This window comes from Thyridium curvatum, assembly GCF_004353045.1.
Source record: "Thyridium curvatum strain D216 chromosome Unknown NODE_100_length_135046_cov_87.379998, whole genome shotgun sequence".
In the NCBI taxonomy this organism is placed as follows: Eukaryota; Fungi; Ascomycota; class Sordariomycetes; order Thyridiales; family Thyridiaceae; genus Thyridium; species Thyridium curvatum.
In genome coordinates, this window is record NW_022156855.1 from 111537 (window position 1) to 135046 (window position 23510).

At 54.4% G+C, this 23510-nt stretch overlaps 11 protein-coding genes across 11 annotated transcripts; 6 read left to right on the forward strand and 5 right to left on the reverse strand.

Moving 5' to 3' along the window:
* Positions 1 to 392: 392 nt before the first annotated feature.
* On the forward strand, positions 393 to 2269 carry E0L32_011206 (uncharacterized protein; the record flags this gene model as incomplete). Its single annotated transcript, XM_031133910.1, has 3 exons — positions 393 to 901; positions 963 to 1453; positions 1506 to 2269. The coding sequence occupies 3 exons, from the start codon at positions 393 to 395 to the stop codon at positions 2267 to 2269; spliced, it is 1764 nt and encodes a 587-aa protein (XP_031000844.1).
* Positions 2270 to 2714: 445 nt separating this feature from the next.
* E0L32_011207 (uncharacterized protein) lies at positions 2715 to 3998 on the forward strand (the record flags this gene model as incomplete). The annotated part of the gene is made up of 1 exon (XM_031133911.1): positions 2715 to 3998. One exon carries the CDS (start codon positions 2715 to 2717, stop codon positions 3996 to 3998), a length of 1284 nt encoding a protein of 427 aa, XP_031000845.1.
* An 85-nt stretch (positions 3999 to 4083) lies between these two features.
* Positions 4084 to 6595, reverse strand: E0L32_011208 (uncharacterized protein; the record flags this gene model as incomplete). Its single annotated transcript, XM_031133912.1, has 6 exons — positions 4084 to 4992; positions 5046 to 5560; positions 5691 to 5858; positions 5921 to 6104; positions 6170 to 6287; positions 6366 to 6595. 6 exons carry the CDS (start codon positions 6593 to 6595, stop codon positions 4084 to 4086), a joined length of 2124 nt encoding a protein of 707 aa, XP_031000846.1.
* Positions 6596 to 7041: 446 nt separating this feature from the next.
* On the forward strand, positions 7042 to 8349 carry E0L32_011209 (uncharacterized protein; the record flags this gene model as incomplete). The annotated part of the gene is made up of 4 exons (XM_031133913.1): positions 7042 to 7242; positions 7308 to 7697; positions 7748 to 7830; positions 7890 to 8349. The coding sequence occupies 4 exons, from the start codon at positions 7042 to 7044 to the stop codon at positions 8347 to 8349; spliced, it is 1134 nt and encodes a 377-aa protein (XP_031000847.1).
* A 100-nt stretch (positions 8350 to 8449) lies between these two features.
* Positions 8450 to 9073, reverse strand: E0L32_011210 (uncharacterized protein; the record flags this gene model as incomplete). The annotated part of the gene is made up of 1 exon (XM_031133914.1): positions 8450 to 9073. The coding sequence occupies one exon, from the start codon at positions 9071 to 9073 to the stop codon at positions 8450 to 8452; it is 624 nt and encodes a 207-aa protein (XP_031000848.1).
* Positions 9074 to 10154: 1081 nt separating this feature from the next.
* E0L32_011211 (uncharacterized protein) lies at positions 10155 to 11329 on the forward strand (the record flags this gene model as incomplete). The annotated part of the gene is made up of 3 exons (XM_031133915.1): positions 10155 to 10503; positions 10600 to 10801; positions 10870 to 11329. The coding sequence occupies 3 exons, from the start codon at positions 10155 to 10157 to the stop codon at positions 11327 to 11329; spliced, it is 1011 nt and encodes a 336-aa protein (XP_031000849.1).
* A 246-nt stretch (positions 11330 to 11575) lies between these two features.
* Positions 11576 to 16418, reverse strand: E0L32_011212 (uncharacterized protein; the record flags this gene model as incomplete). The annotated part of the gene is made up of 3 exons (XM_031133916.1): positions 11576 to 13354; positions 13405 to 16301; positions 16385 to 16418. The coding sequence occupies 3 exons, from the start codon at positions 16416 to 16418 to the stop codon at positions 11576 to 11578; spliced, it is 4710 nt and encodes a 1569-aa protein (XP_031000850.1).
* A 520-nt stretch (positions 16419 to 16938) lies between these two features.
* E0L32_011213 (uncharacterized protein) lies at positions 16939 to 18232 on the forward strand (the record flags this gene model as incomplete). The annotated part of the gene is made up of 3 exons (XM_031133918.1): positions 16939 to 17080; positions 17134 to 17199; positions 17259 to 18232. 3 exons carry the CDS (start codon positions 16939 to 16941, stop codon positions 18230 to 18232), a joined length of 1182 nt encoding a protein of 393 aa, XP_031000851.1.
* A 56-nt stretch (positions 18233 to 18288) lies between these two features.
* Positions 18289 to 19574, reverse strand: E0L32_011214 (uncharacterized protein; the record flags this gene model as incomplete). Its single annotated transcript, XM_031133919.1, has 2 exons — positions 18289 to 18503; positions 18566 to 19574. 2 exons carry the CDS (start codon positions 19572 to 19574, stop codon positions 18289 to 18291), a joined length of 1224 nt encoding a protein of 407 aa, XP_031000852.1.
* A 1438-nt stretch (positions 19575 to 21012) lies between these two features.
* On the forward strand, positions 21013 to 21813 carry E0L32_011215 (uncharacterized protein; the record flags this gene model as incomplete). The annotated part of the gene is made up of 1 exon (XM_031133920.1): positions 21013 to 21813. One exon carries the CDS (start codon positions 21013 to 21015, stop codon positions 21811 to 21813), a length of 801 nt encoding a protein of 266 aa, XP_031000853.1.
* A 235-nt stretch (positions 21814 to 22048) lies between these two features.
* Positions 22049 to 23017, reverse strand: E0L32_011216 (uncharacterized protein; the record flags this gene model as incomplete). Its single annotated transcript, XM_031133921.1, has 1 exon — positions 22049 to 23017. One exon carries the CDS (start codon positions 23015 to 23017, stop codon positions 22049 to 22051), a length of 969 nt encoding a protein of 322 aa, XP_031000854.1.
* Between the last annotated feature and the right edge of the window lie 493 nt (positions 23018 to 23510).

Consider the following 23510-nt stretch of genomic DNA (forward strand, 5'->3'; position numbering starts at 1 on the left):
ATTCTCTGGAGATTTGGATACAATTACCACGCAGCATCAATGGAGCTTCCACGCAGGGGCGCGGAGCCGTCCGTTCAACAGGGTTCACACCTGGCCCATCAGGGTACATGTCACCGCGACAGAAGCACGACATAGCAAAATACCTTGCAAACAGGTAATTCGATATTCAAGTACGGTGTTTAGACATAACATTTTAGTTGACAACAACTGCAGCCCAAAGCCGAAAGCTGTCATAGACCAACAAGGTTCTTCCACACAGTATCAATGTCAAGCCTCTTAAACCAGTGTGCACGCGACCCCAAAATACAACAGACGTTCCTATCGCTTTCCTTGCGATTCTGATGGGATCTCGGACGGCTACAGGAATATCTTGTGACACTTCGAGTAAAAAGATGACAGAGAATGGGTCGTCCCAGGAGGGACACATTCATGATGTGCTCATCATTGGCGCAGGGCCCGGTGGCCTCGCAGTCGCTGCCCGACTTCGTGAGCCACTTCCGGGAGCTCAATTTACCTCAGATGAACACCAGCGATACCATTGGATCCGAAAGCATGGCCGCCACGCTATGGCCATCAAGAATCGCCGATCTGGTGCAATCGAAGCACCATCCTCGCGCTCGTCAAGATCGAGCCAACGAGAGCACTTTCATGCAGACATCTATATGCTTGTTCTTGACGAGGAAGGCGACGAGTGGATGACCCGATGGAACCGATTGTTCAAAGCTTTCGGTATCCATACCCTTCGGAGCCCCATGTTCTTCCACGTAGACCCGGGAGATCGAGACGGCTTGTTGGCATACGCGTACATGCAGGGCAGAGAGGGGGAGCTGACGGAGATCGGGGGGGTTGTCGGGAAAGAACTAAGTAAACACCAGAGGAAGAAGAGAATGGGGAAGAGATCGTGTGTTCCCCTTTGCCGTATCATTGTATCCTTCAGCTAACTATTTCCAATTAAAAATTAGGATCTACGCGCCGAGCAATCCTGTCGTCGACGAACGCGAGCGCAACGACTACTTCCGACCCTCCACTCCTCTGTTTCACTCTCACTGCACCGACGTCAAAGATCGGTACCATCTGGGCAACAGTCTTGTCAATCAGGCTTCTGTACAGGATATCGTCTACGACTTCTCCCCGCTCCACCCCGAGTCTGATAAGATCTTCACCGTCACCTCGGATAAGGGTACGCAGTATGCTAGAATCGTCGTCCTCGCTGTAGGGCCGGCAAATAAGCCGTGCATCCCAGGTCTCAGTCCGGAGGACCGCATGGAAGGGGCGTGCCACACAATGCACATCCGATCCTTCCCTTCGTCTATTGTTAAAGACAGGATCAAAGCCCGCATTCCGACGAGCGTCCTGATCGTGGGTGGTGGATTGACGTCCGCCCAGATTGCGGAGAAGGCCGTGGCCTCTGGCATCTCAACGGTGTATTTGATTATGAGGGGACCAGTAAAAGGTGAGTTTGACTCGGTGGTGCCGGCTTTTGTGGCTAAAGCTGACATTCTCAGTGAAACATTTTGATATGGACCTTGACTGGGTTGGCAAGTTTCGCAACCAGAAGCAGGCAGCCTTTTGGAGTGCCGATTCTCATTCAGAGCGCCTCGACATGTACCTCCGAGCGCGAGATGGGGGTAGCATGAACCCTACCTACAAAAGGATTGTCGAGAAGCTCGGCGAAAGCGGGCGGCTCTCGCTCATGACCTTCACGACGATCGCGTCCAAAGTGTGGGACTCTTCCTCACAACAGTGGACAGTCACGGTCAGCACACGCATGCCGCGGCCAGAACCCAAGGCTGGTACCGTTCTAGACGGAGAACAGGAAATGAAACCTATCGAGGAAACTATGATGCTTCCACCGATCGACTATATCTACTTCGCGACTGGCGTTGAGACCAATTATACCACCCTTCCGTTCCTACAGAGCATGAATCGAAACTACCCGATCCCATCCGCCGGCGGCTACCCTTGCATCACGGATGACATGATGTGGAGGAAAGACGTTCCAATGTTCGTGACCGGCAGACTGGCAGCGCTGCAACTGGGACCAGGGGCCCCAAACCTCATTGGATGTAGGACGGGTGCCGAAAGAATTGCTTGGAATATTCTGGAGATCTTGAGTGGTGGGAAGACTGGCAGCGAGGATCGCCATGAGGTGGAGAGCAGAACTCGGCCGGGACGAGGTGATGAAGCCTATGCAGACCGCGAATTTAGCTATCGCACGGGCAGGGGCAACATGTTTGAGAGTCTAGAGCAGGGAGACAGTGATGAGTAGCGTTGGAAAGTATGGAAACATCTCAAAGTTGAGCTAAGTGGTGTCGGACTTGGGTCTCCGTCTCTGTTGGTATTATTAGCGTGCCAACCATCACACCGGTTGGCAGCACCACTCACGGACTAGCTGACCTTTCCTTGCTCATCTCCTGAAGCTCGGGGTGAAGCCGCTACTATTACGTTTTTTCGGTCATTTGGAATATTCACCTTCATTCTCCCGATGGCAGGCGGAGTTTGGTATCCGCCAGATACTTGTATCTCATATTGAGAGCCAAACATTATTACGGACTTGCTTTGCAAACGTTCAACAGCTCCACGGATGATTCCTAGACAAAATCCCACTTATAATAACTGTTTGGATATATAAGAAATCATGATCCTGGTTCGTTGGCATGATTGCTTCGTCCCGAAACATCACTCTCCAACACTTTATCAATACCCTGATCAAAATGTCAACCTCCTGTACCATGGCTCCCTGCAGTACCGAAGAACTCTCAACAGAGGCAGGGACAGCAGCAATGAAGATAAGCTCAAAAGAAGGGCCGATCTCGGAAAAGTTCGCAATGCTCCGCCGTCTAGTCCCTCTCGTTGCTAACGATAATATCACTCATCTAAACGCGGCATTTATGCCCCCTTTGAACTTGGTGATTCACCAACACATTCAGAGCTTCTGCTCCGGATGGCTTCACGATGTATCGCCCAAGTCAAGCTGGAAGGCCACACAAGAAGTGACAAGAGCACTGCTCGGCCGGTACCTCAACACGCAGCCGACTAACATCACGTTCACGCGGGACACCACGGAAGGAATGGGTTCATTCATGCAGAGCCTTCGACTACAGCCAGGAGACAACATCATCATTCTCGACTGCGAACATCCCAGCCAGGCTTACGGATGGCTTTCCCTCAGATCCAAGGGCATCGAGGTTCGACAGGTCGCGACACGCAGCGAGCTGAGCGGTTTCTCCACAATAGCTAGTGCTGCCACATTCGAGAAGTATGTCGATAACCGGACGAGGTGCATCGGCATCAGTTCCATCATGTTTCACAGCGGCCAGAGAAACGACGTTGCCGACATCTGTGCAAAGTATCGACCTAGAGGCGTCCATGTACTTGTGGATCTCACCCAGCATGTCGGCTTCGCCAACGTTGACGTTGAGGCTCTTGGTGTCTCTGCAGCAGCCTTCAGCCTCCACAAAGGGCTCGGCTGCCCGTTGGGTTTCGCTGCGCTCTACATCTCAAAGACTTTCATCGACTCTGAGGATCCCCAACCGCCCATCGTCGGGTTCGGGGCCGTGGGGGACCCGACCGAGGACTTTCTGGTATCGGATGGTCCTATCACTTTTCATGCATCGGCCCGCAGGTTCGAGCATGCCAATAGCAACTTTCTTGCAGCGATTGCCGCCCAAGCTGCTCTACAGCTCTACCTCGATGGCATGGGCCCAGATGATGTGGAACAGCATCTTTACAGTCTTGGCGATGCGTTGAGAGGGCGGTGCAAAGCCATTGGCGTTGAGCTCGCCGGACCATCACTTCGTGCACACCACGCACCGCACCTGTACCTCCTCAAGTTGTATGGCGACCAGTGGACGAATCACTTCAAGGTACACAATGTGGCCCTAACATCGTTCAGATGGGGCGTCCGGGTTTCGTTTGGGTTTTACAGCAGTCTGGAGGATGTGGAGCGACTCGTGGATGTCATTCAGCTGGGCCTCGAGAGTGGTCTTCCGAAGTAACTTGGAAAACAGCACACGACGCAGGGAAACAGTATGTAGACAAAACTACTTGACGGCTAATGATTGTGCGCTGAAATCAATGAAACTAAAGATCACTCAAGATCTCTGTCCCGGCAATGCTATCCTTTCCAACCTCTCTGACAATCTCGTCGCTAGACTCCTTGACTCCCTCTGTGATCGCCTGCAGATTCTGCCAATCATTCAATGTAGCTGGAAGGCTAAGAGTTGTAATCTCTCCATCAATCTCCTCAACCCGCTTGTCCAGTGTCTTGAAGAAGTCATCCATCTGCTTCTCTGCCAGTTCTCTAATCGCCTGGGAGCTTTCATTTGCAGTCTTCTCGAGAGATTGCTGTGCTCTCTCCTGCTCTTCCGGGCCGGCGCTCAGGGAAAGAGTGGCCGCCATGCGGAGACAGGGGTTGAGGTGCTCATCCGCAATCTGCTGGTACATGTGCGCGGAGTCCACGATGAAGCTGAAGTGGCCACGCAAGGTGATTACCGCCTCACGGATAATCTTTACATGGCCCTGGATGGAGGCGAGGGTAAACTTCTCATCGGGCCCGGTCATGCTGCCCCTGATCATGCCGAGATACTGTTGACCAGCACCTTTGCATTGAATGGATATGACGTTTGCCAGAATGCTGAAGAAGTTGGCCAGTCGCTGTACTAGTGCCTTCATCTCTGACAGGATGTCACTCGACTTCAGCAGAAGCTTCTTGGTATCCTCCAGCGTAGCCCGCTGAGCCCTAAGCTGCTTCATGGTCCGGGAGATCTCCACCAGCTTGGCTTGTGCTTCAAGTTGAAGCTCAGTAGTCCTTTCAAAGTTCTGGCGGGCCTCATTCATGGCTCTCCGCTTGATAAGAAGGGTTTGGTGTCGTTCGTGCAGAACTCTGGAATAGCTCGAGGCACCCGGAGCTTGACCGACAATTGGCATCTCCAGGGTTGTTCCGAAGCCTTGCCCTGGCTGGGAAGCTGCGAAGGCTCGAAGTCTGGTAGCCTTGGAACAAAGAGTCTTAAATGTGTTGTGCCAGGCATCTTTCTGCTCTTTACAGGGGCACCTGGTTTGGACTTCTCGCTAGTGTAGTATTTCGCCATGGCCGCTGTGATCTTGAGTGCCTCGTCCAGGACGTAGCTAGCATCACGAGTATGATTGCTCTCAAAGCCGCTCAGTCCGTCCCTCAGCGCTTCAAGCTTGTTGGTGTTGGCTTGCAGTACGGCGCCAGTGTTCTGACTGAGTGTGGATTCATTCTCAGTCAGCATTCGCTGGATCTCGCGCAACTGCGCTTCAATCGACTCAGCGGCGAGGAGAGCTGGATCAATTCCGACACTCCGACAAGTTTCCAGGCGACGTCTAGGAGGGGGGCTTTGTATATTGCCTTCATTGATCAACGAGTCACCGGGGTTGACTGGCGGCGCTGAGCCGAGTCCTCCGAAAGTCCCAATAGAACTCGCTGCCCTTGTCACCTCGATGACCATCAATGGCGCCGCCTTGAAGACGTTGATCGTTGCGTTAACGAGGCCACTGACACTTCTTCCAAAGCCATTGGCCGCAGCCGTAGCAAGAGCTGAACGTTCTACCAGCATATGCATGAGATATCAGCGGTGAGCTCGTCTCCTCGTCTCTGAACGGGATCTGTGGGGCTAGGGTGAATTGCAATTGAGATGGGTAGTTCAGAATGAAGATGAACGACTCACCTCCCTTATTAGATGTCTTCTGGTATTGAGCTCTTGCCTCGTTGAACTCCTCCTCCGCATCCTTGACTCTAGCCTTGTACACAGAGAGAGCATTATTCTGTATTTCCTGTTCTTCCTCGGCCTTCATTGCCTGGACAGTCATTCTATCCTTTTCCATCTCGGCACGTTCTGTCGGCGTGTTAGCCCTAGCCTGGAACGTCTGCGCACTACAGGATAAACTTGTGTCTTACCTGCCTCGTCTGCCATCGCCAGGTTGACCTCATCTGCACAATGCACAAGAACATCGAACTGCTCCTCGATCTGCTTTGCCCTGTCCGCACACGCCTGAATTTCCTTTTCAAGGCAGTCCATAGAGTTGATAAGGTTCGCTCGAGCCAACCTCGGATCTTGGAGACACATGAGGATCATTGCGACCTGTCCAGGGTTAGTTAGTGATGCTGCTCGTCTAAGAATGAGGAGATGGAACGGGGATAACTTACATGACCAGTCCTGCCAAACATGACATTGGCCTGCATTCTGTTGATGCGCAGGTTTTTCTCCGCGAGATCAAAAGCATTAGAGGCTTGCTGCACAATTTGGACCACGGCGCTTGAGAGGCTGCTTCGTCTGAGCAAGTATTAACACGTCTGGCCCGCCCAAAGCGCTCCCCAGATTGAAGAGATAGATGACCCTCACTGAAGGTGTTTAAATCCACCACGAGGCTCTGTTAGACGAATGCGGAGTGCGTGGTCCGAGAAGGCCAGCAGTCTGATCTGTCCGAGGAGGCTGATAGCTGTGGGAGCCGTCATGAGCATATTGGGAATGTTCTGGTTCTGGCCCAAGCTCAGCTTGAGGTCCTGCTGCAGCCGCTGGGCGGCCTCTTGTCGAGCGACAAGATCGTCTTCATGCTTGACAAGTTCGGTCATATTGAGTGTGGATTTGTTGTCAAAGTCTTTGAGCCGAAATGTAGCCCACTGGCATGCGAGACGGAAACGGGCAGGCACTCGAGGTAATGAAGGAACAGCCTCTCACTGTGGTAGAAAGACCAAATTGGACCATTGAACGGCACTAATTGCCGTCTGCAGTGTAACTTGCACGTGGCTGAGTGACTCTTTCTTCATTTCTTTGCCGCTCCCAACAGCTCTCAATCGCTGTTAACTGGATGCCTGATGTTGAATCTGCACTCTTCCATAGTATGTGTGTAAAGACGCTTGATGTTTGTGGCCGCACAACGTGAGACAGACGGGAAGGACTTTGTAGCCCAATGGGCACAGCCCCGATTGACATTTGATATGGTGAGGAATCATATCCCCAGGGTTCTCTTTTGTCCGTTTACACTAGTTCACCTGACACCTACCCACCACACGACGCGATGGAATCCCAGGCTCGAGTGCTGGAGCAAGTGTCTGCATTATCTTTGCAATGCACAGAGCATCTCCAAGAGGCCATCGTACTGAGAGCTGAAGCAAATCATCTCCAACAATTGTTAGATTCGCAAGTGAGTCGCTTGCAGCAGACGTTCCGCGAGCTTCTGCCCAGCGTTCTGGACCTGCTACTGACAGAAAAGATACCAGTCAGTCAATGTTGATTCATGATGTGCTAACTGGATTTTGCTAATCAACTGATCTCCCTCATCAGCGCCTCAGAAAAACCAGACCCTGGTCTAGGCTTCTCGTACGCTTGATCTTCCGACGCAGGCGACCTCGGCGATTGGACTTAAGCATCGTGGAAAATTTCATATCAGCTCTTCGTGCGGTCGAGAGCAATCTGCAAACCCTGAAGGCCAAGGCCAATCGTAAGGAGATTGACGCGGCTCACCTCGCTCACGAGGCCAAGCTGCTTAACGACCAATGCCATTCAATTCGCGAACTAGTCTTGGATGAGCAAACGGAAACGCAAGCTGCCTTGTTCGAAACGACTCGAGCTATCAGTCACAGCGCCCAAGAGCTCCAAGAAAACGAAAAGAACTCGTCCGAGGCTTTGGCTGAGGCAATGCGCCGCGAGGGTAAAGCCGAAGGCAACAGAAAGGTGTGCTTTGCAGTCTTTTGGAAGATTGCGCGCACGCATGCTGACTGTAGAGTGTGTTGCAGTTTCGCAAGGTGGCTGTCTGGATACCAGTCTTCAATATCTTTGCCGATACTACTGCTAAACTGCTGGAGAGGTAAGCCTTGTCTGTGCTCTTGTGGTCTGTCAAAAGGTACCTTTTTACGATTGTATTAGGAGGAACACAAAGAAGGCTGAAGGCTATCGAGCCCAAGTCGCGAGTCTCGAAATTGAGTTCCGAGAAAAGTCAAGGCACAAGGCTGCGCTACAATCAAGGTCGGCGCAACTTGATGACGTGCTTGGGGTTCTTGCTGTGGCTTGGATGAAGGCCGATGAAACGGCTAAGCAGTCCCAAGAGACAGAATCTGAGGCCATCCGTCTGGCCGACCAGTACTGTCAGATTGCCACAAGCATTAGGACCGTCTTGCATGAGGTCGGCAAATTGCCAAGCGGCAGAGTCGCGTCTCGAGACTGGCAACTGTTGCGATACGATGCACTTACAGCTCTAAGGGGGGTATTAGGAGTCCTTCTGCAGAGGAATACTGCTGGTGTGGAATGCCTCTTAGTCACTCAGGCAATTGAGAATGGTCTGAGTCGCGTGCGAGAGGAGGAGCTGGATTCGCATGCACAATCGTAGTCTCATCTATCACTTCTCAGTTCAATGTTCTTCACATCTGCCCGTAATCCCACTTGTAACACTTGCTCCCAATCGTGTCAAAGTTTTGAACGACTCCAGCTCACAGGCCGTAAATCTTCAAGTCATCGCTCATTCCCGGCTTGGTAAACACAGCTCCGAGAACGTTGCCAAACACTTTGAGCCTATGAAGCCCGCGGTCCACGAACCCAAGTCTCAAAAAGACGGCCTTTGATGCCTCGTAGTCAGGGCTGAACAGCCCCAGCACATCCTTGACGCCTTTTTCCGTCTCTACATACTGGAGCAGCGCTCTGGAGGCCTCGGTTGCGATCCCTCGCTTGGTATACTCGGGCAGCACGGCGAAACCTAGATCAGGCACCGAGTAGCAGTTCGGTGGTTGACCCCGCATGAGCGACACGGTGCCGACATGTACGCATGCCTCCAAAAGATCTGGAAAGCTGTTGTTCGCTGTTGTGTAAGTAGTCGGCTTCAGGCTGACAAGGTAGGTGCCGAATCCGTTCCGCTCGTGTTCGTCTACGAAGCGCCCCTCAAGGAGCTCACGCGCCGCCTCGACGGCGGTGATGGACGTTGGTTTGCCGCCTATGGAGGCAATGAATTCGGGAGTGTTGTACAGCCTGACCAGGAACTCACAATGAGAGTCCAAGTCTGGCTGGAAGTACGAGAGGTACAGTCTGTCGGACTCAATAAAGAAGTTCAAGTCGCTCATGGTGGACCATATCTGAGCATGTATGTTGGCCTTCGAAGCTGACCTATGCAACCGCGGGTTAGCTAAATAAAGTGGCATGCTGCATGACTAACTCCACCCCGAGTCAGCTGCAAGACAAGAGCCTAATTTGTCCAGCACGACAGCAGGAAAAATCTAAAGAGAGGCCATGAATAGGGGATACTTCATGAGATACTCAGCAACTGCTGGAGATATTCCCGATCAAATCTCGCTAAAGCGGTTCTGTTGCGTCTCAAAGATGACCCAACTACCTCTAGGAAAGCAGACAGCTTTATCCAAGATCTGTAGGAGTGACTGTCTTGCTGGGTTCCAGTTCGTCATTCAGTTTGGCTGGTTTTGATCTCTTATGTGATATTTGTCAGGTGTTGTCATTCACCTCTAGATAGAGAAAGCTACACTACGTGGTCGTTCATAAAATACATTCGGTTTAGACAGCGGGATAGCCCTTCCAAGTTCCTAAGCAAGGGCATGCATCGTTAGCATTGAAGTATCTCTTCAAGAACTTCCGTCCACTATCCTGACCCCCGCTTGCCAACAACTTGATAGCATCAGCCTTCACTGCCAACAAGCATAACACAGAGACATAAGGGACCAAACGGTCCGGATCAGTACAAAAGGGTCCCTGTTAAAACAACGCACGCACAGCTCGGCTGGGGCCGGTTACGAAACGAGCACGAGGAAGCAGGGATGATATTCCCGCGCCCCAATCACTATTCACCAAGCTCAAGTGATCGCATCAATCCCGGTACGTCAGTGCAACCTCAGACCACATTTCCCACATTCGCGCCAATTGGGCGGCTCGGCCAACGACATGGATAACGGGTTGGATGGTTGGCCCCCTCTTCCTGCACATGAATGCCACAGAACGGGTTGTCCGTGCTGGTAAACCTGGCACGGATCTTGAGGGTAGCGAGGACTCGTACTTTCCAACATACTTCGCAAGTCGTACCGCGAAGTTGCGGGTGCGTAATATTCCAGGCCAGAACGTACACTAGGCGATCAAGCACCACGAGGCTTTGAAGCATACTGCATACACACCTCCATACACCACATACCATACACCATGGGCGCAGACAGAGACACCACAGCCACGACGACGGACGCGCCCATCGCGGCGGCCACCGAGCCCGTGCTCGACGACGAGCTCGAGCTCGCCGAGACGGGCTCGAGCGCATCGACGTCCATCACCTCGAGCATCTACAAACACGCGTACGAGAACGGCCGCCGCTTCCACAGCTACAAGTACGGGCGGTACCCGCTGCCCAACGACGACGCCGAGCAGCAGCGCGAGGACATCAAGCACGCAATGATGCTCGAGGTCACGGACGGCAAGCTGTACTATGCACCCATCAGTTCCGACTCGCAGCGGATATTAGACGTAGGGACGGGCACGGGAATATGGGCCATTGAGAGTGGGTGATTGATTGATTTCCCCAGAGACATTCAGCATCTACTCGGCTAGGATCAAGATGTGCGTGGGCACGGCTGACCTGATCGCTGTGAACCAGTGGCGGACATGATGCCCAGCGCAGAAGTCCTCGGGATCGACCTGTCTCCCATACAGCCGCAGTGGGTGCCCCCCAACTGCAAGTTCATGGTCGATGACGCGGAGGAGGAGTGGCTCAACGGCGACGACTACGACATGGTCCACATGCGCACCATGGCGTCCACCCTGAAAGACGTACCCAAGACACTAGGCTACGCCTTCAAGTATGTATTGGCTTCAACCCTCAGATCTTACAAATCGCGGTCGGCTAATAGGTGGTGCTCTTGGGTAGGTCCCTAAAGCCCGGCGCATGGCTAGAGATGCAGGAGATCCACGGCTGGGCCAACTGCGACGACGGCACCATGCCCGAGGACGACCCGCTGTACAAGTTCTACGTCACGGCCGGCGACGCCTTCCGCTCCTTCGGCATGAACCTGGCGCTGGCCAAGGACCTGCGGCCGCTGATCGAGGAGGCCGGCTTCGTCAACATCCAGTGCATCGTGAAAAAGGTGCCCGTCGGACCCTGGCCCAAGGACCGGACCCTGCGCGTGGCCGGCCTGTACTGTCGACAGGCCATCCTGGAACTGATCCCCGCCATGGTGGGCAAGCCCTTCCAGGCCCTGGGGATGAGCAAGGCCGAGGCCGAGATGCTGGGTTTGGACGTCAGGAAGGCACTCAAGGACATGTCGAAGCATCGCTACCTGAATTTCTACTTCTGGATTGCGCAGAAGCCAGAATCTCCAACATCATGACGATTGCTTTAACCCATGATTTTGTTTCGGATCATCCCTAAATCATAGCGAGAGCGTCGTTGGAGATGGCTGCTTTGCGACTTGACAGGAGAGGTATTCTTCATGAAGAGCACGTACGCTAATTAGCAAAGCCTTTTACTCATCAACTAACGTCTCAAATCTAAAAAGAGTCATACTTCATGACACGGGTGCAGAGTACAAGATCATTAAGTCATTGTGTCATTGGAATTGTCATCACACGCGATGTCAGACAACAATCCTCCCCTCCAAACCTCTCCCTTCGCTCTCGAGCACCAGTGGCCCACCGCCGGGTCCGCTCGCATCCAAGCTCACCGTCACCCTCGCCCGGTCGGCGACCACCCTGACAGTCTCACCCAGGTTGCGATGATCCGTATCAGAGGCGTGTGCAAAGGTATGCTCGTCCAAACCTCCGCCCGTGGAATGTACCTCGCGAATATCCACCGTCGGGTAGGGCAAGTATCCCTCGCGGAGCGGGATCAGTAGCAAGGGTATGTCTGCCTCGGTGTCGGGCGTCGAGCTCATGCCCTCGCCGCCTTCTGCATTCTGTGGTGCGGGGATGACGAAGTGTCCCTTCCGCCTCCCGCTCAGCAGCCACGTATCAGCAGGGGCAGATACCTCGTAGCTGAACTCGAGGTCCGTCGAGTTGGGGGGCAGAACAACGCCCGTCTCAGACGACCCAGTATCCCAGATGCGTGTCCATTTGAGGTGGAGAGTAGCAGGAATGAGCTGGTTCACGCACACGGTTTCTGGTTCTAGTAGGTCCGTGTTGGTGCCATCGAGCAGAGATGGAACGCCTTCTTGCAGCCGTATGTCGGCAGTGTGGACTATGGTCAACGACGGGATGTCAACAGGTATCAGAATAGTCTGAAGCTCACTCTCGTCTGGGTCTGTTTCCAAGAGAGGAAGTTTCGGGTGCTTCCTCTGCCATTCTCTGATGAAGTCTGCCGCTGCCTGTGACAGATCCGAACCGTCCAGTGGAGAGCATCCCAGGCCTGTAAAATATCGTTCCCAATGAACGTTCGCCAGGAAAGCGGTGGAGAATTCACCGAGAAGTGTGACACGCTCAAGGTCATCTCCAGACCAGCCTTTCTGAATGTGTTGGACTACAGTACTGGTTAGAAGCCGCGATAGATCCGATAGGGGGGTGTCGCTGCTCAGTTCCTCGGAAAGAGATTTCTCGACAAGTGACGAGAGCTCCTCCTGAACCACACTGTAATAAAGCTTGAGATACATAGTCTTCTTCGCCTTTGACTTGATCTGGTCGTGTCTCCGCGTAACTTTGTAGAGTAGACCGGCAGGCTGTTTCGGAAAGATCGTTATTGGTCTATCAGGTGCGGTTCCAAAGTGTGATTCGAATATGTCTGAGTCCAGAAGCTCACTCCGGTAAAGCCTCAAAGGGCTCGCAGTGGCTGTGGACACCGTGAAGCGCTCGAAAAGCGCGGCGTGTTTGAACACGTCCTGGACGTTGACCCCCAGTGCGAGTCCCACGTTCACTGACGGTGTCTTGGAGAATGTGAAGCTTCCATGCTCGGTCGAGTATGTAACATCGACTCTCACAGACACACTGACAACATCCTGGTCAGTGGTGAAGGGGAACTGTATCTTCACAGATGTTCCGGCCGGGAGGGACTTGAAGTTGAATAGACTTCCCTCGGTGGGTTTGAGAGGCTTTCCTTCCCCGTTTTCGACTACCTTCGTCTCGCTTGTCAATAGACGCAGCCCGCCAGTAGCTGGCTTGACGCGCAGTTCACAGTTGGTAACCTCGTTCCAGCCACTCAGGAGTTCCAAGTCCAAGCAGTTGTTCTTGTCCAGTTGCATGTGTCTCGCGGAAGACATGCGAACGTCGAAAGCGCCAGATCGTTGGTACAGAGTAATGCGTGGATGTCGCAAGACATGGCTTGGGCTGAGCGTCGCTGTCTGCGTTGTATCCCGGTCGTGGACAAGACAGAGCTTGCCGCTGGACAAGCGCACCTGAGCAACCTCATAAATGCCAGGCACAATCACCTATGAATGTCAGAAATTAAAGGTCTTATCTGCACACGGGACAAACTCACATTGCTATGTAGCTGTATCTTGTTCTTGCCTGGTGACAACTTCAAAGGGCTCGTGCTCTCCACCCAGACCTCACGGGTCGCATTGCCCGCGTGGCCAACGAGGCGCACTTTTGCGTGGTCGACACCGAGCTCGTCCACAAGTAGGCTGTGCAGCTGGAGCGTGATCGAGAAGCTGTCTTGCCTATCCTGATAGACAGGAGCACCTTCGATGTCAATGTTGGTGAAAAGGGTGGTCAGAGGAATATATTCATCCTCTGGCAGCTCCTTCGATGCCTCGATAAGCTCGTCCAAAACTCCCCGAATGGCATCTTTGTCTGGATAGGTCGGCCTTACGGTACGGCCGATCCTCAGCGCTGTTTTGTCGTTGATGCGCTCCCGTTCGGCCATGGCAGCCTTGGTCAGAAGCTTCAGTGCAGCCCTGACAAAGTCAGGCTTGCGTTGCAGGCGCTGCAGGCATTTGGAATACATGACTAACATGGACAATTCCAGGAGAGTCCATCCACTCTCTCCAAAAAAGGGCGTGCTCTGGTAGAAGCACTCCCTTGCCCCCGAATAATCACCCAGGTGATATTTGAGCACGGCGAGATCAGCCATGTTTGCATTAACGGAATGAATATGGCCGGCAACGTTGTAGTGCCGCAGTGCCTTGTCCGTGAGTGTTTCGTAAAGTCTGTAGAAATCCTCCTTGTTGTCAAGAGCTGTGCGAAGCAGGCGGTTATCAAACCCAGCAACGGTGTGAAATGCATCTCTAGTCATAGGCATCGTCTCTTTGAGCTCAGAGGCGGCAGCCACCTCGTCGTCAAGGTTGATTTCGTCCATTTCTTCTACACCAGTCTCGCCGACAATGGGCACAGATACCCAGCCGTCACTCCAGCCTCGCTTCTTGCCGCATTCCTCGAGAATGTTGCGGGACAGCGCGTAGAGCTCCGCCCTCCTAGCGGCGAGGTCCTCCAGTCCGGCCTTAAGGAAATGCGAGGACGTCTTTTCGGGGCCTGGCACGGAGTTTCGACGGCCTGTGCCTCCGGGGAATACACCGGGGCTAGGAGGAGGTCTACTACCGGGCCTAACGTTTAGGGACGAGCTTCTAGCGGGATGCATCATGGTCTTGGGTTCCGGTATGGAGGCTTTAGGTTCGTGGGCGTCCTTGGGCGATGCAAGCGTCGATGGTGGGATGGGCAAAGCCTTTGTGGATGTCTGAGCAAGAACTTGTTGCGCAATAGAGAACGCATACGAGGTTACGATGTTGTCGACGACCTCTGCGAGCGCAGCTTCAGTCGGCACATCGGGACCAAGTTCCGCTGTGTGGAAGTCCTTATCAGCGATGGCGGCGAGGATGTCCTGGCGCATCAATTGAGAAAGGGCAGGAATGAACTCAAGCGTTCTCCTGCAGATCTCTGCCAGCATGGAGAGATTTTCTGTTTCGTCGGTCGCCTTCGGAAGGGGGACGTTGGAGGCGACGCCGCAAAGGACAGACTCTTGTTGCTCCTTAAGCTTGGCGAGTAGCTCTTCCCGAGATGACCAAGCGTTGCCTAGGCGCAGGAGGAGGGCGATCTGGCGCGAGAAGATGTAACAGCGAAAATCGAATACCGACACATTGTTTGCCAGGATCATCTCACGGTACTGCTTTTTGGTCGAGCTGATGGGGATGTCCTCCACATAGTCGGTAGACATCTTGTCTTTGGACTGTAAATCGACGGTCTCCTCGTCGCCTTCGTATTCGATGTTGCCATGCACAATGGAGGCCACAGCTTTCTGCGCCATCTTCTTCAAATCATCAGTGTAGTTCAGGAGCGAGCCCCCATGGGTTGTGGCCGAGCCCGCGACTGTTTGTTCTTGGACGATGGTATCTAGACCAACACTGAGCTCGTCGTATCCGACCAAGGCATCTTCGACCAGGCCCACGCTCTCGAACCCTCGAGCGAGGCCTTCTTTGAGGATGAAAAAAGTGCAGAAATTCCAGCCGGGGAGACTGCGCTGGGTGTCCTTCTCTCGGATATCCTCCTCGTATTGCCCGACACGCTTGTCGAAACTCGAGAGGATTAGGTCCTTCATCTTGTCGATCAGCTCAGTCCAGGCATTTTCAGCATCCTTCTCGTTCTCAGAATAACCAGTCGGTACTGCGGGGACTACGCGCGGCAACATATCGTACGGCACATCATTGACGCCAATACGAATCTGGGCAACTCGATCGACGGAGACCTTGCCGCTGCTGTTGAAATCGGCACGAAGCTTCTCGAGGAGCGTCGAGGAGCTCTTGCCCCATCGTGACGACGTTTTGGTCAGATCTGGGTTTGACGAACCATCCGGAGCCTTTCCACTAATTCGGGGTTGAGTGGCCGCCACTGTGTTCGGGATCACAACGTGTATGATCATCAGCTCGAAAGAATCATGGTTTGCTGCAGCGCCTGACTTCTTCAGGGCAGAGACTGATGATGTATTGCTCTTGATCCACTCTCGTATCTCGCCGCGGACTTGGGATTTGTAAGAGTCATTGTCGTCGCATCGTACCAGCAGCACCTTGAGATACGGAGTCCTCCTCAACCCTGGGATCTGGTGCCGTTGCTCTTTACCAACAGCAGCCTTGGTGGCAAGGGCAGGATTCGAACCGACCGTCTCAGTAGAGGCAGCGCGACCCCCTATGGACGCGGTCTGGAAGCCATCGTCGCGGCCGGATGCGCTGCCGGAGACACTTCCAGAGCGAGGCTGCGCGCCGGGGGTGACTGCAGGGGAGGTGACGGAAAAAGGATCGCTCTGTGCGGCAGTGAGCTCGACATGAAGAGTATCGATCGATCGTAGAGGTCCAGCATGTGATTGCCAATGGAGGTGCCTCAAGGGCAGTCGAGGAATGAGGCCCGGGGCGAGCAGTCGGTAGACATCGTGAGGATCGGAGTACTCGACTGATGGGACAAGCTGCGGTCAGTGTTTGGGTAGGAGCTGTAGAGACGGAGAGCTATGTCTCCAGGGTCAAGGAGGATCATACCCGTGACTTTTGAGGTCGAAAAGGGCTGTTCCATGGCGAAACAGCTAGGGCCAGCCTAACGCATCATCAGATGTGGTTTCAAGTGAAAAAAAGGAAAGCTTATCACTGGTTCGCGATCCTAGTTGACATTGTGGTGTTGGTGTCCATTCCCCAGAGACCAAAAGGCCAAGCTCCTGGCACGCGTATCGATTGTGGCGCACAGACCGCCTAAGGAGCAGGCCAAGTGGGGAGGGCCCCCTGAAGCAACGCCCGAAGCTAGCGACCGGTGCAAGGCGGTGAAAACCCACGGTGGGTGGTTGATTGGCCACCGCCTGCTGTAATTCCCCGACGGAGGGGTTGAAGGCCGGCAGAAAAGGGCCAAAATTTAGAGGGGCATCAAGCAATCCATCATCTGGGAATGGCGACATTCATCTCACATCCTCTCTTTGATCTGCGAGGATTCCGTTTGCGATTTTCTTCTACAGGATCGGTCTCTCTCTCTCTCTCTCTCTCTCTCTCTCTCTCTCCTATTTGCCTACTGAACCTCGCGCCCAATCTTCCCAAACTTTCTCGCAATGACGAGCTTGCAGGCCATCCGCTACTCGCGGGGCAAGCTCGAGGTCCTGGACCAGCTGAGGCTGCCGCATGAGCACCACTACGATGTCATCTCGACAAGCGAGGAGGCCTTTGACTGCATCAAGTCTATGCGCGTTCGAGGTAATTGACACGCTGAGCCCATAGCTACCAATGACAGCTACTAAACTGGTCAGGTGCACCCGCCATTGCCATTGTCGCAAGTCTGGCGCATGCCGTCGAGCTGGAGAATGGCAGCTACAGTAAGCAGAGACCCTGTCCGCCCGGGCGCGACTTGCACAGCTCTAACTCGTCGACACAGCCGCGACCACCGCCGACGAAATGATTGCATACATCGACTCCCGCCTCGACTTCCTCAAAGAGAGCCGCCCCACGGCCGTCGACCTCTCCAACGCCATCACCCTCCTCAAGCTGGCCGTGCGCGAGGCCCAGATCAAGAGCCTCGACCACCCCGAAGCCCGCGCCGCCATCACCAAGGCCTATATTGAGGCGGCCGAGAACATTCTAGAGAAGGATCTGCTCACAAATCTGTCCATCGGCGACTTTGGCGCAAACTGGCTCCAGGGCCAGCATCATGCCACCCCCGAGCGCAAGATTTCCGTCCTGACGCACTGCAACACCGGCTCCCTTGCGACGTCCGGCCACGGCACCGCTCTGGGAATCATCCGTTCCCTGCACGAGCGCAACCTACTTCTCCACGCCTACTGCACCGAAACTCGCCCATACAACCAGGGCAGCAGGCTTACCTCGTTCGAGCTCGTCTTTGAGGGCATTCCGAGCACGCTCATAACCGACTCGATGGCGGCCGCGCTCTTCGCCCTCCAGAAGGAGCAGATGAACATTGGAGCGGTCATTGTGGGCGCCGACAGAGTAGTGCGCAACGGAGACACGGCCAATAAGGTGGGCACTTATGCGCTGGCGGTCCTGGCGCGATACCACGGTATCAAGTTTGTTGTCGCAGCACCGACCACGAGCATCGACCTCGAGACCGAGAGCGGGCGGGGAATCAAGATTGAGGAGCGCAAGCGCGAGGAGCTTACGCAAATTGCCGGCGCCGTGGTCAATCCGGACGGCAGCGTCGACACACAGAAGACCGCCAAGGTAGCCATCGCGGACCAGCGAATCAACGTCTGGAACCCAGCCTTTGATGTGACGCCCTTTGAGTTGATTGACGCCATCGTCACCGAAAAGGGAACTGTGGTCAAGAGCAAGGACGGTGCTTTTGACTTCAGGGACGTGATGCCTGAGAGGTGGGCCAAGATGGTCGGTCAATGATGAATGAACGCTGGAAAAGATTAACATTATGCATGATCTAAATCTAATCTATCCGACTATAGCTCAACGCTTGACTTGCTGTCTCCCAGCACATGCTTGATAAGTTTCTTGTAGTCTTCAACGGCCTTCTCAATGCTGCCAACCTTGAGTGCCTCGTGATCCGAGTGGGCAACAAAGATGTTGCCAGGGCCGTAGAGATACTTCTTAAAGCCCTCACCGCCATCGAAGTTTGGCAGATCGGTGCCATAGTTGACGATGAGGGTCTCGAATCCTAGAAACGAGATGTCAGTCAAGAACAGACCTGTGACCGGGGCTTTGCCACACAAATCTTACCATCGACCTCACAGTCACAGTACACAGCACCGTATCCGTTCTCGCACTCGGCGCTCAGGGCCTCCGGGTCGACCCTCTTGAGGATCTCGTCCAGCTTGTCGATAATGGCCTTTTGCCCGCCGACCTGCGGGCCCGTGGCGATGCGGAACGCCAGCTTGGCCACGGCGTCCTGAGGCACCACGTTGGCCGCCACGCCGCCCTCGAGCACGCCAATGTTGACCGTCGTGTTGCCGAAGCGCTCGCTGCCGTCAAACTCGGTGCTCATGATCTCCATCATCGCCCTGACCAGCACCTCGTTGGCGCTCTTGCCGAGCCACGGATAGCCCGAGTGCGCGGCCTTGCCCCTGGCCCGGATGGTGCACGCCATGTGGCCCTTGTGCCCGCAGGCCAGCTTGTTGACGGTCGGCTCGCCAAAGATGCCGGCCTCGAGGCCGAGGGGAGGGTCCATGGCGGCAACAAGGTTGGAGAAGGCGCGCATGCCGTCGCCCGTCACCTCCTCGCCAACGACAAAGGCCAGCATCACGTCCTCGGCGTTGATCTCCTTGTTCCGCACCAGCTCCTCCACGGCGACAACCTGCGCGGCCAGGCTGCTCTTGTCATCGACGCTTCCGCGGCCCCGGATCTCCGTGTCGGAGGTGATCTCGCCATCGTCGATCGAGTACGGGATGTACGGCGGCACCGTGTCGATGTGCGACGACACGACGAGTCGGGGGTTCTTGGGCCGATGCTTGTCGCCGCCACGCCAGGCGACGACGTTGAAGCGCTCGAGGTTGTCGAAGCGTTCGGTGGGCGGGAGGGTCTGGTTGACGGCCGTGTAGCCGAGGTCGGTCAGGTAGTCGATCACGAACTCGCCGACCTGCTTCTCGTTGCCCGTGATGGAGTGTATGTCGACGAGGTCCTTGAGGAAGGAGAGCAGCTCGTCGCGGTAAGCCGGTGCATTCTCTTGGTGTGTCGCTGCAATTGCGCCGCCCAGAAGGCACGCAGACGCAAGGACGTGGCCGGACCGCATTGTGCAACCTTCCGCCCGAGACAAAAGGAATAACACCAGTGACAGCAGCTCGAGACAAAACAACCCGAAGTCGGACGAGCAGAAGCTGGGGCTTATCAATGCAGCCAGCCTAGAGAACTGACTGGAGCTTAAGCTGCCGCCCCCGCATCAGCCAAGAGGGCCAACTCCACTCCCTGTCGCAACAGGCTCGCATCAACTTGCCTGCGCTTCAACTTAGCGCTGACTAGCTAAAAGAGCTCCCCAAAGTGGCCCCCAGGTCCTTGTAGCTGCAGACGAGTTGCCAAAATAAGTCTGGTCTGCTACATGATCAGCGTAGATCGGTCAACTCAACTGCGTTTGTCACTTTCTGTGCGGTATCAAAGCTCGGGAATGAATTACGTGTGGAAATCGACCCGGGTGATAAAGGTGTTCATTGCGGAGTCAAGATCTTCAAGCTACCACTTGCTCTTTCATCTGAAGAGAATCTCGTACTCATCAAGGACAGTTGATATAGTTGTCATAAGTAACTGGCAACTTACACCAGGATATAATCCCCGAACATTTGTCGGGGCCATTCAGAACTAAATTAATCCTTAAAATAGCGAGGCAAGGAGGAATAGCTCATCGTCAAGGCTACCTCTCCATTAAAAAGACAAGTACAAACTGACCAGCCGAGTTATCGTCCTAAGGAGTCTTGTATTGTAACTCTCAAGTGTCTTGATTAATAGGGGAACGCCTCAAATCGTCCTATCAAACGTGAGGTGAAGTCGAACTGCGCCGCAGTCACACTCTGAAGCTCACCATTCTACCTTGATGATAACGCACCTTTTTCAAGAATGGTCGTACGAAGGTCTGGTCCGCCAACTAATTCTATTGTAGAGGTAGACTGGAAGTAATCGGTAGGCACATGAAGGTATGATGAGTCAAGAAGAGTGTCTAGTTGAATAGTTAAGATCAAATGACATTAGAGCAATTGATAATCAAGTTGACTACAAAGAGAACTTAACTTCCCTATACAGACACGAAGGATCATAAACACCACTCCCTCCCAAGACGATACGCACCCGCAGAGACCCATCAACGAACAGTGAGTTGCCCGTAGCCAAGCCAGTCCATGTCAGGATACCTCCAGGATCACCCAGTAAGTTCACACCAGGTTCGTTACCATGCTTGGTCAATTGTAGGTCTTTTTGTGTATCAATATGACTTTCGAAATTAACAATAGGAGATTATCATTACAACCGGGCAGAGTGCACGTATTTTGCCTAGGAGCAAGGAAATTTGCCGCTGTCGAGTATCGGCAGATTTCAACACACGCCTCGAGTTCGGCCGTTTTTTATGATCCGCCAGGGTATAGAACTACATAAGAAGCCTTTGCCTTAACGCAAACTCTACTAACGCTCCCCAGGAGAAGTAATCATTCTCCTAACTTCCAACTCGACCTGGCCCAGGGTACACCATGCGGCCTCCGACATCCGCCCTGGCTCTGGCAGCCTTCCTCTCGCCAGCGACCGTCACGGCGGCATGCAATCGCGACCTCCTCCAGCAGTCGGCTAATGAGTTCATCCAGGCCCTCTCCATGGGCATGGCCGACCACATGCAGAACATTGCCACGCAAGGGTTCACCTACCTCGAGAACAACAAGCCCACAGACATCAAAGCAGGCGTCGTCTCCAAGTCCCCACACGTAGCATTCAACCGCACCCTCGCCGACATGCAGGTCTGCGCGACGTTCACAGAGATGGTGGCCCCGGGCCCGGAGAAGCCGTACCTGATCCACGCGCAGATCCGGCACAACGCCAGCGAGGAGAGCAACGCGGTGTACCTGATCGACGCGATCGTCGCTACGACCGGGTCGTTCAAGGGGTTCAACGCCTCCGAGACCATGAGGCTAGCCGAGGAGGAAGACTGGGGCTTCGTCCCGCAGGACACGTGGGACACGCGCGCAACGCTCGTGGCGGCGGGGGCCATGTACCTCGATCTGGTCGAGACGCAGAACCCGTTTGGCCGCGTGGCCATGGGAGACCCGTGCCAGGTCCTTGATGGGTCGCAGTACGGGAATTGCACTTCGGTGGGTGCGACAGAGCTGACGTACTCGAGCCGCCGCAGTGTAGTTGACGAGTCGGTGGACGCCATCAACGTCTTCGCCCTTGGCGAGCGGAAGGATGGGAGCATGGCTATGGAAAGCGTCACCTTGCGTCTTGGGGTCGAGAGAGTTCGCTATGTACATAGTCTTTCCGTTCCAATTGAGGCGTCATGATGTACTCTGTCCGTGAACTGTCGAGGAGTGGGTTTGATAAAGGGGCTGGGACTTACATAGAGGCCACAACAGTTGAAAGTCAATGGAGTTAGTGTGTGAGTAGACGTGATTTGTTTCAGAAATTAATTATGAAAATATCTTAGTAAGTCTTGCAATCTGTCTGAGAAGAGAAGTACTCGAGAGAGTGTTTTTGTCATCAGCTATACACTCAGTCGAAAACCGGCAGTCAGGTTCTTTAAGCCGCAACCTGAACCTTCCTCGCCGCGTCCAACCGCCGGATCTCCTCCTGCTTCATCTCCTCCTTGGCCTTCCACATCTTGGGCGTGATCTTCTCCCGCGGGCCCGTCGCCTTCCACCCCTTGGTCTTGTCTTCCCCTCCCAGCGCGAGCATCGTCTTGCGCTCGACGAGGCTGAAGTCGCCGTCAGGTCTGTCAAAGCAGTGCGGCTGCTTGAGCGCGACGGGCGGGTTCGTGATGATACGGACATGGCGCAGCGTGTTGTTGGCGACAGCGTGCAACATGAGCGGATGCAGCAGGAACACATCGCCCACGTTGCCCGTCACCTCGACAAAGTGCTCGCACGTGCGCGCCAGCTGATCGAACCAGCTTACAGTCTGCCTGAAGTCGACGACGCCAAAGTGCGGGTTGTCGCGCGTGCGCATACTCGGGTCGACGCCCTCGGGGTGCTCGTACAGGTGCTTGGCCACCTTGGGGATTGCCTCTGGGCAGATGAGCGTTCCGCCGGCGTTGGGCACGATGTCGGTGAAGAGCGGGATGACGAGCAGGGCCTGCTCCGGGCTGTCAAGGTAGTGGATGAAGAAGTCGCCGTCGACGTGCCAGCCGTCGAGGTCGTGCGGCGGGACGATCTTGCCCTCGCCCTCGGGGCTGCCGAGGTTGACAATGTACGAGTCGCGCCACCGGCGGGAGAAGTCGGCGACGCGGTCCTCGCCGCCACAGAGCTCGCAGATGGCTGCCCAGGCCTTTGGGGCAAAGTCGTTACTGTTGTAGTCCCAGTGCATGGGCATGTTGACGCGCTTCTTGGTCCAGGTACTCTTGTCGTGGGGATCCATGCCGAGACGGGTCCAAACGTCTCTAGTCATGTGGTCGGCCTGCTCCTTGGTGAAGCAGTTGCTGAGCTTGATCCAGCCGTGCTCGAGAAAGTGTGCCTTTTCGGCCTCTGTGAGGGGTGCTGGGGGTGCTGTCATGCTGGATTTATCGAGATGGTAGGTAAGGGGAAAGAGGATGTAGCAGATGATGAAATATACCTGACTCTACTTTACAGAATCAGAGTTATGCGGATGTTGTGTATTCAGAAAGAATGACTCTCTGCGAAACAGCAACGACCTCACGTCAAGTATTTATGCACCTTTGCCTGACCCGATAATCGGACACGGTCTTCTGGCTGGAGACACCACCGACAGTGCTTGGTCACTCCGGCCGGAGCGGGTCTCCAAAGCAGGAATGAGGAATATGGTGGTAGATTCAGACACAATGACAGAAAGGGAGGGCTTCCTCTGCCCCTTATTGGGTCTTTCACCCAAGTTGCTGGCGGAAAAGCTGTCTGGGAAGCGTCATCTCGGACGACGTTGGCTTGAATCGGAGCCCGGGGTTGTGGCCTAATCCCCGCTTTTCGGCGTCGGACGTGGAGGATCATCTACTGTTGCTGAGGGGGAGCTTCTCCTCCCCCCCCCATCCTCT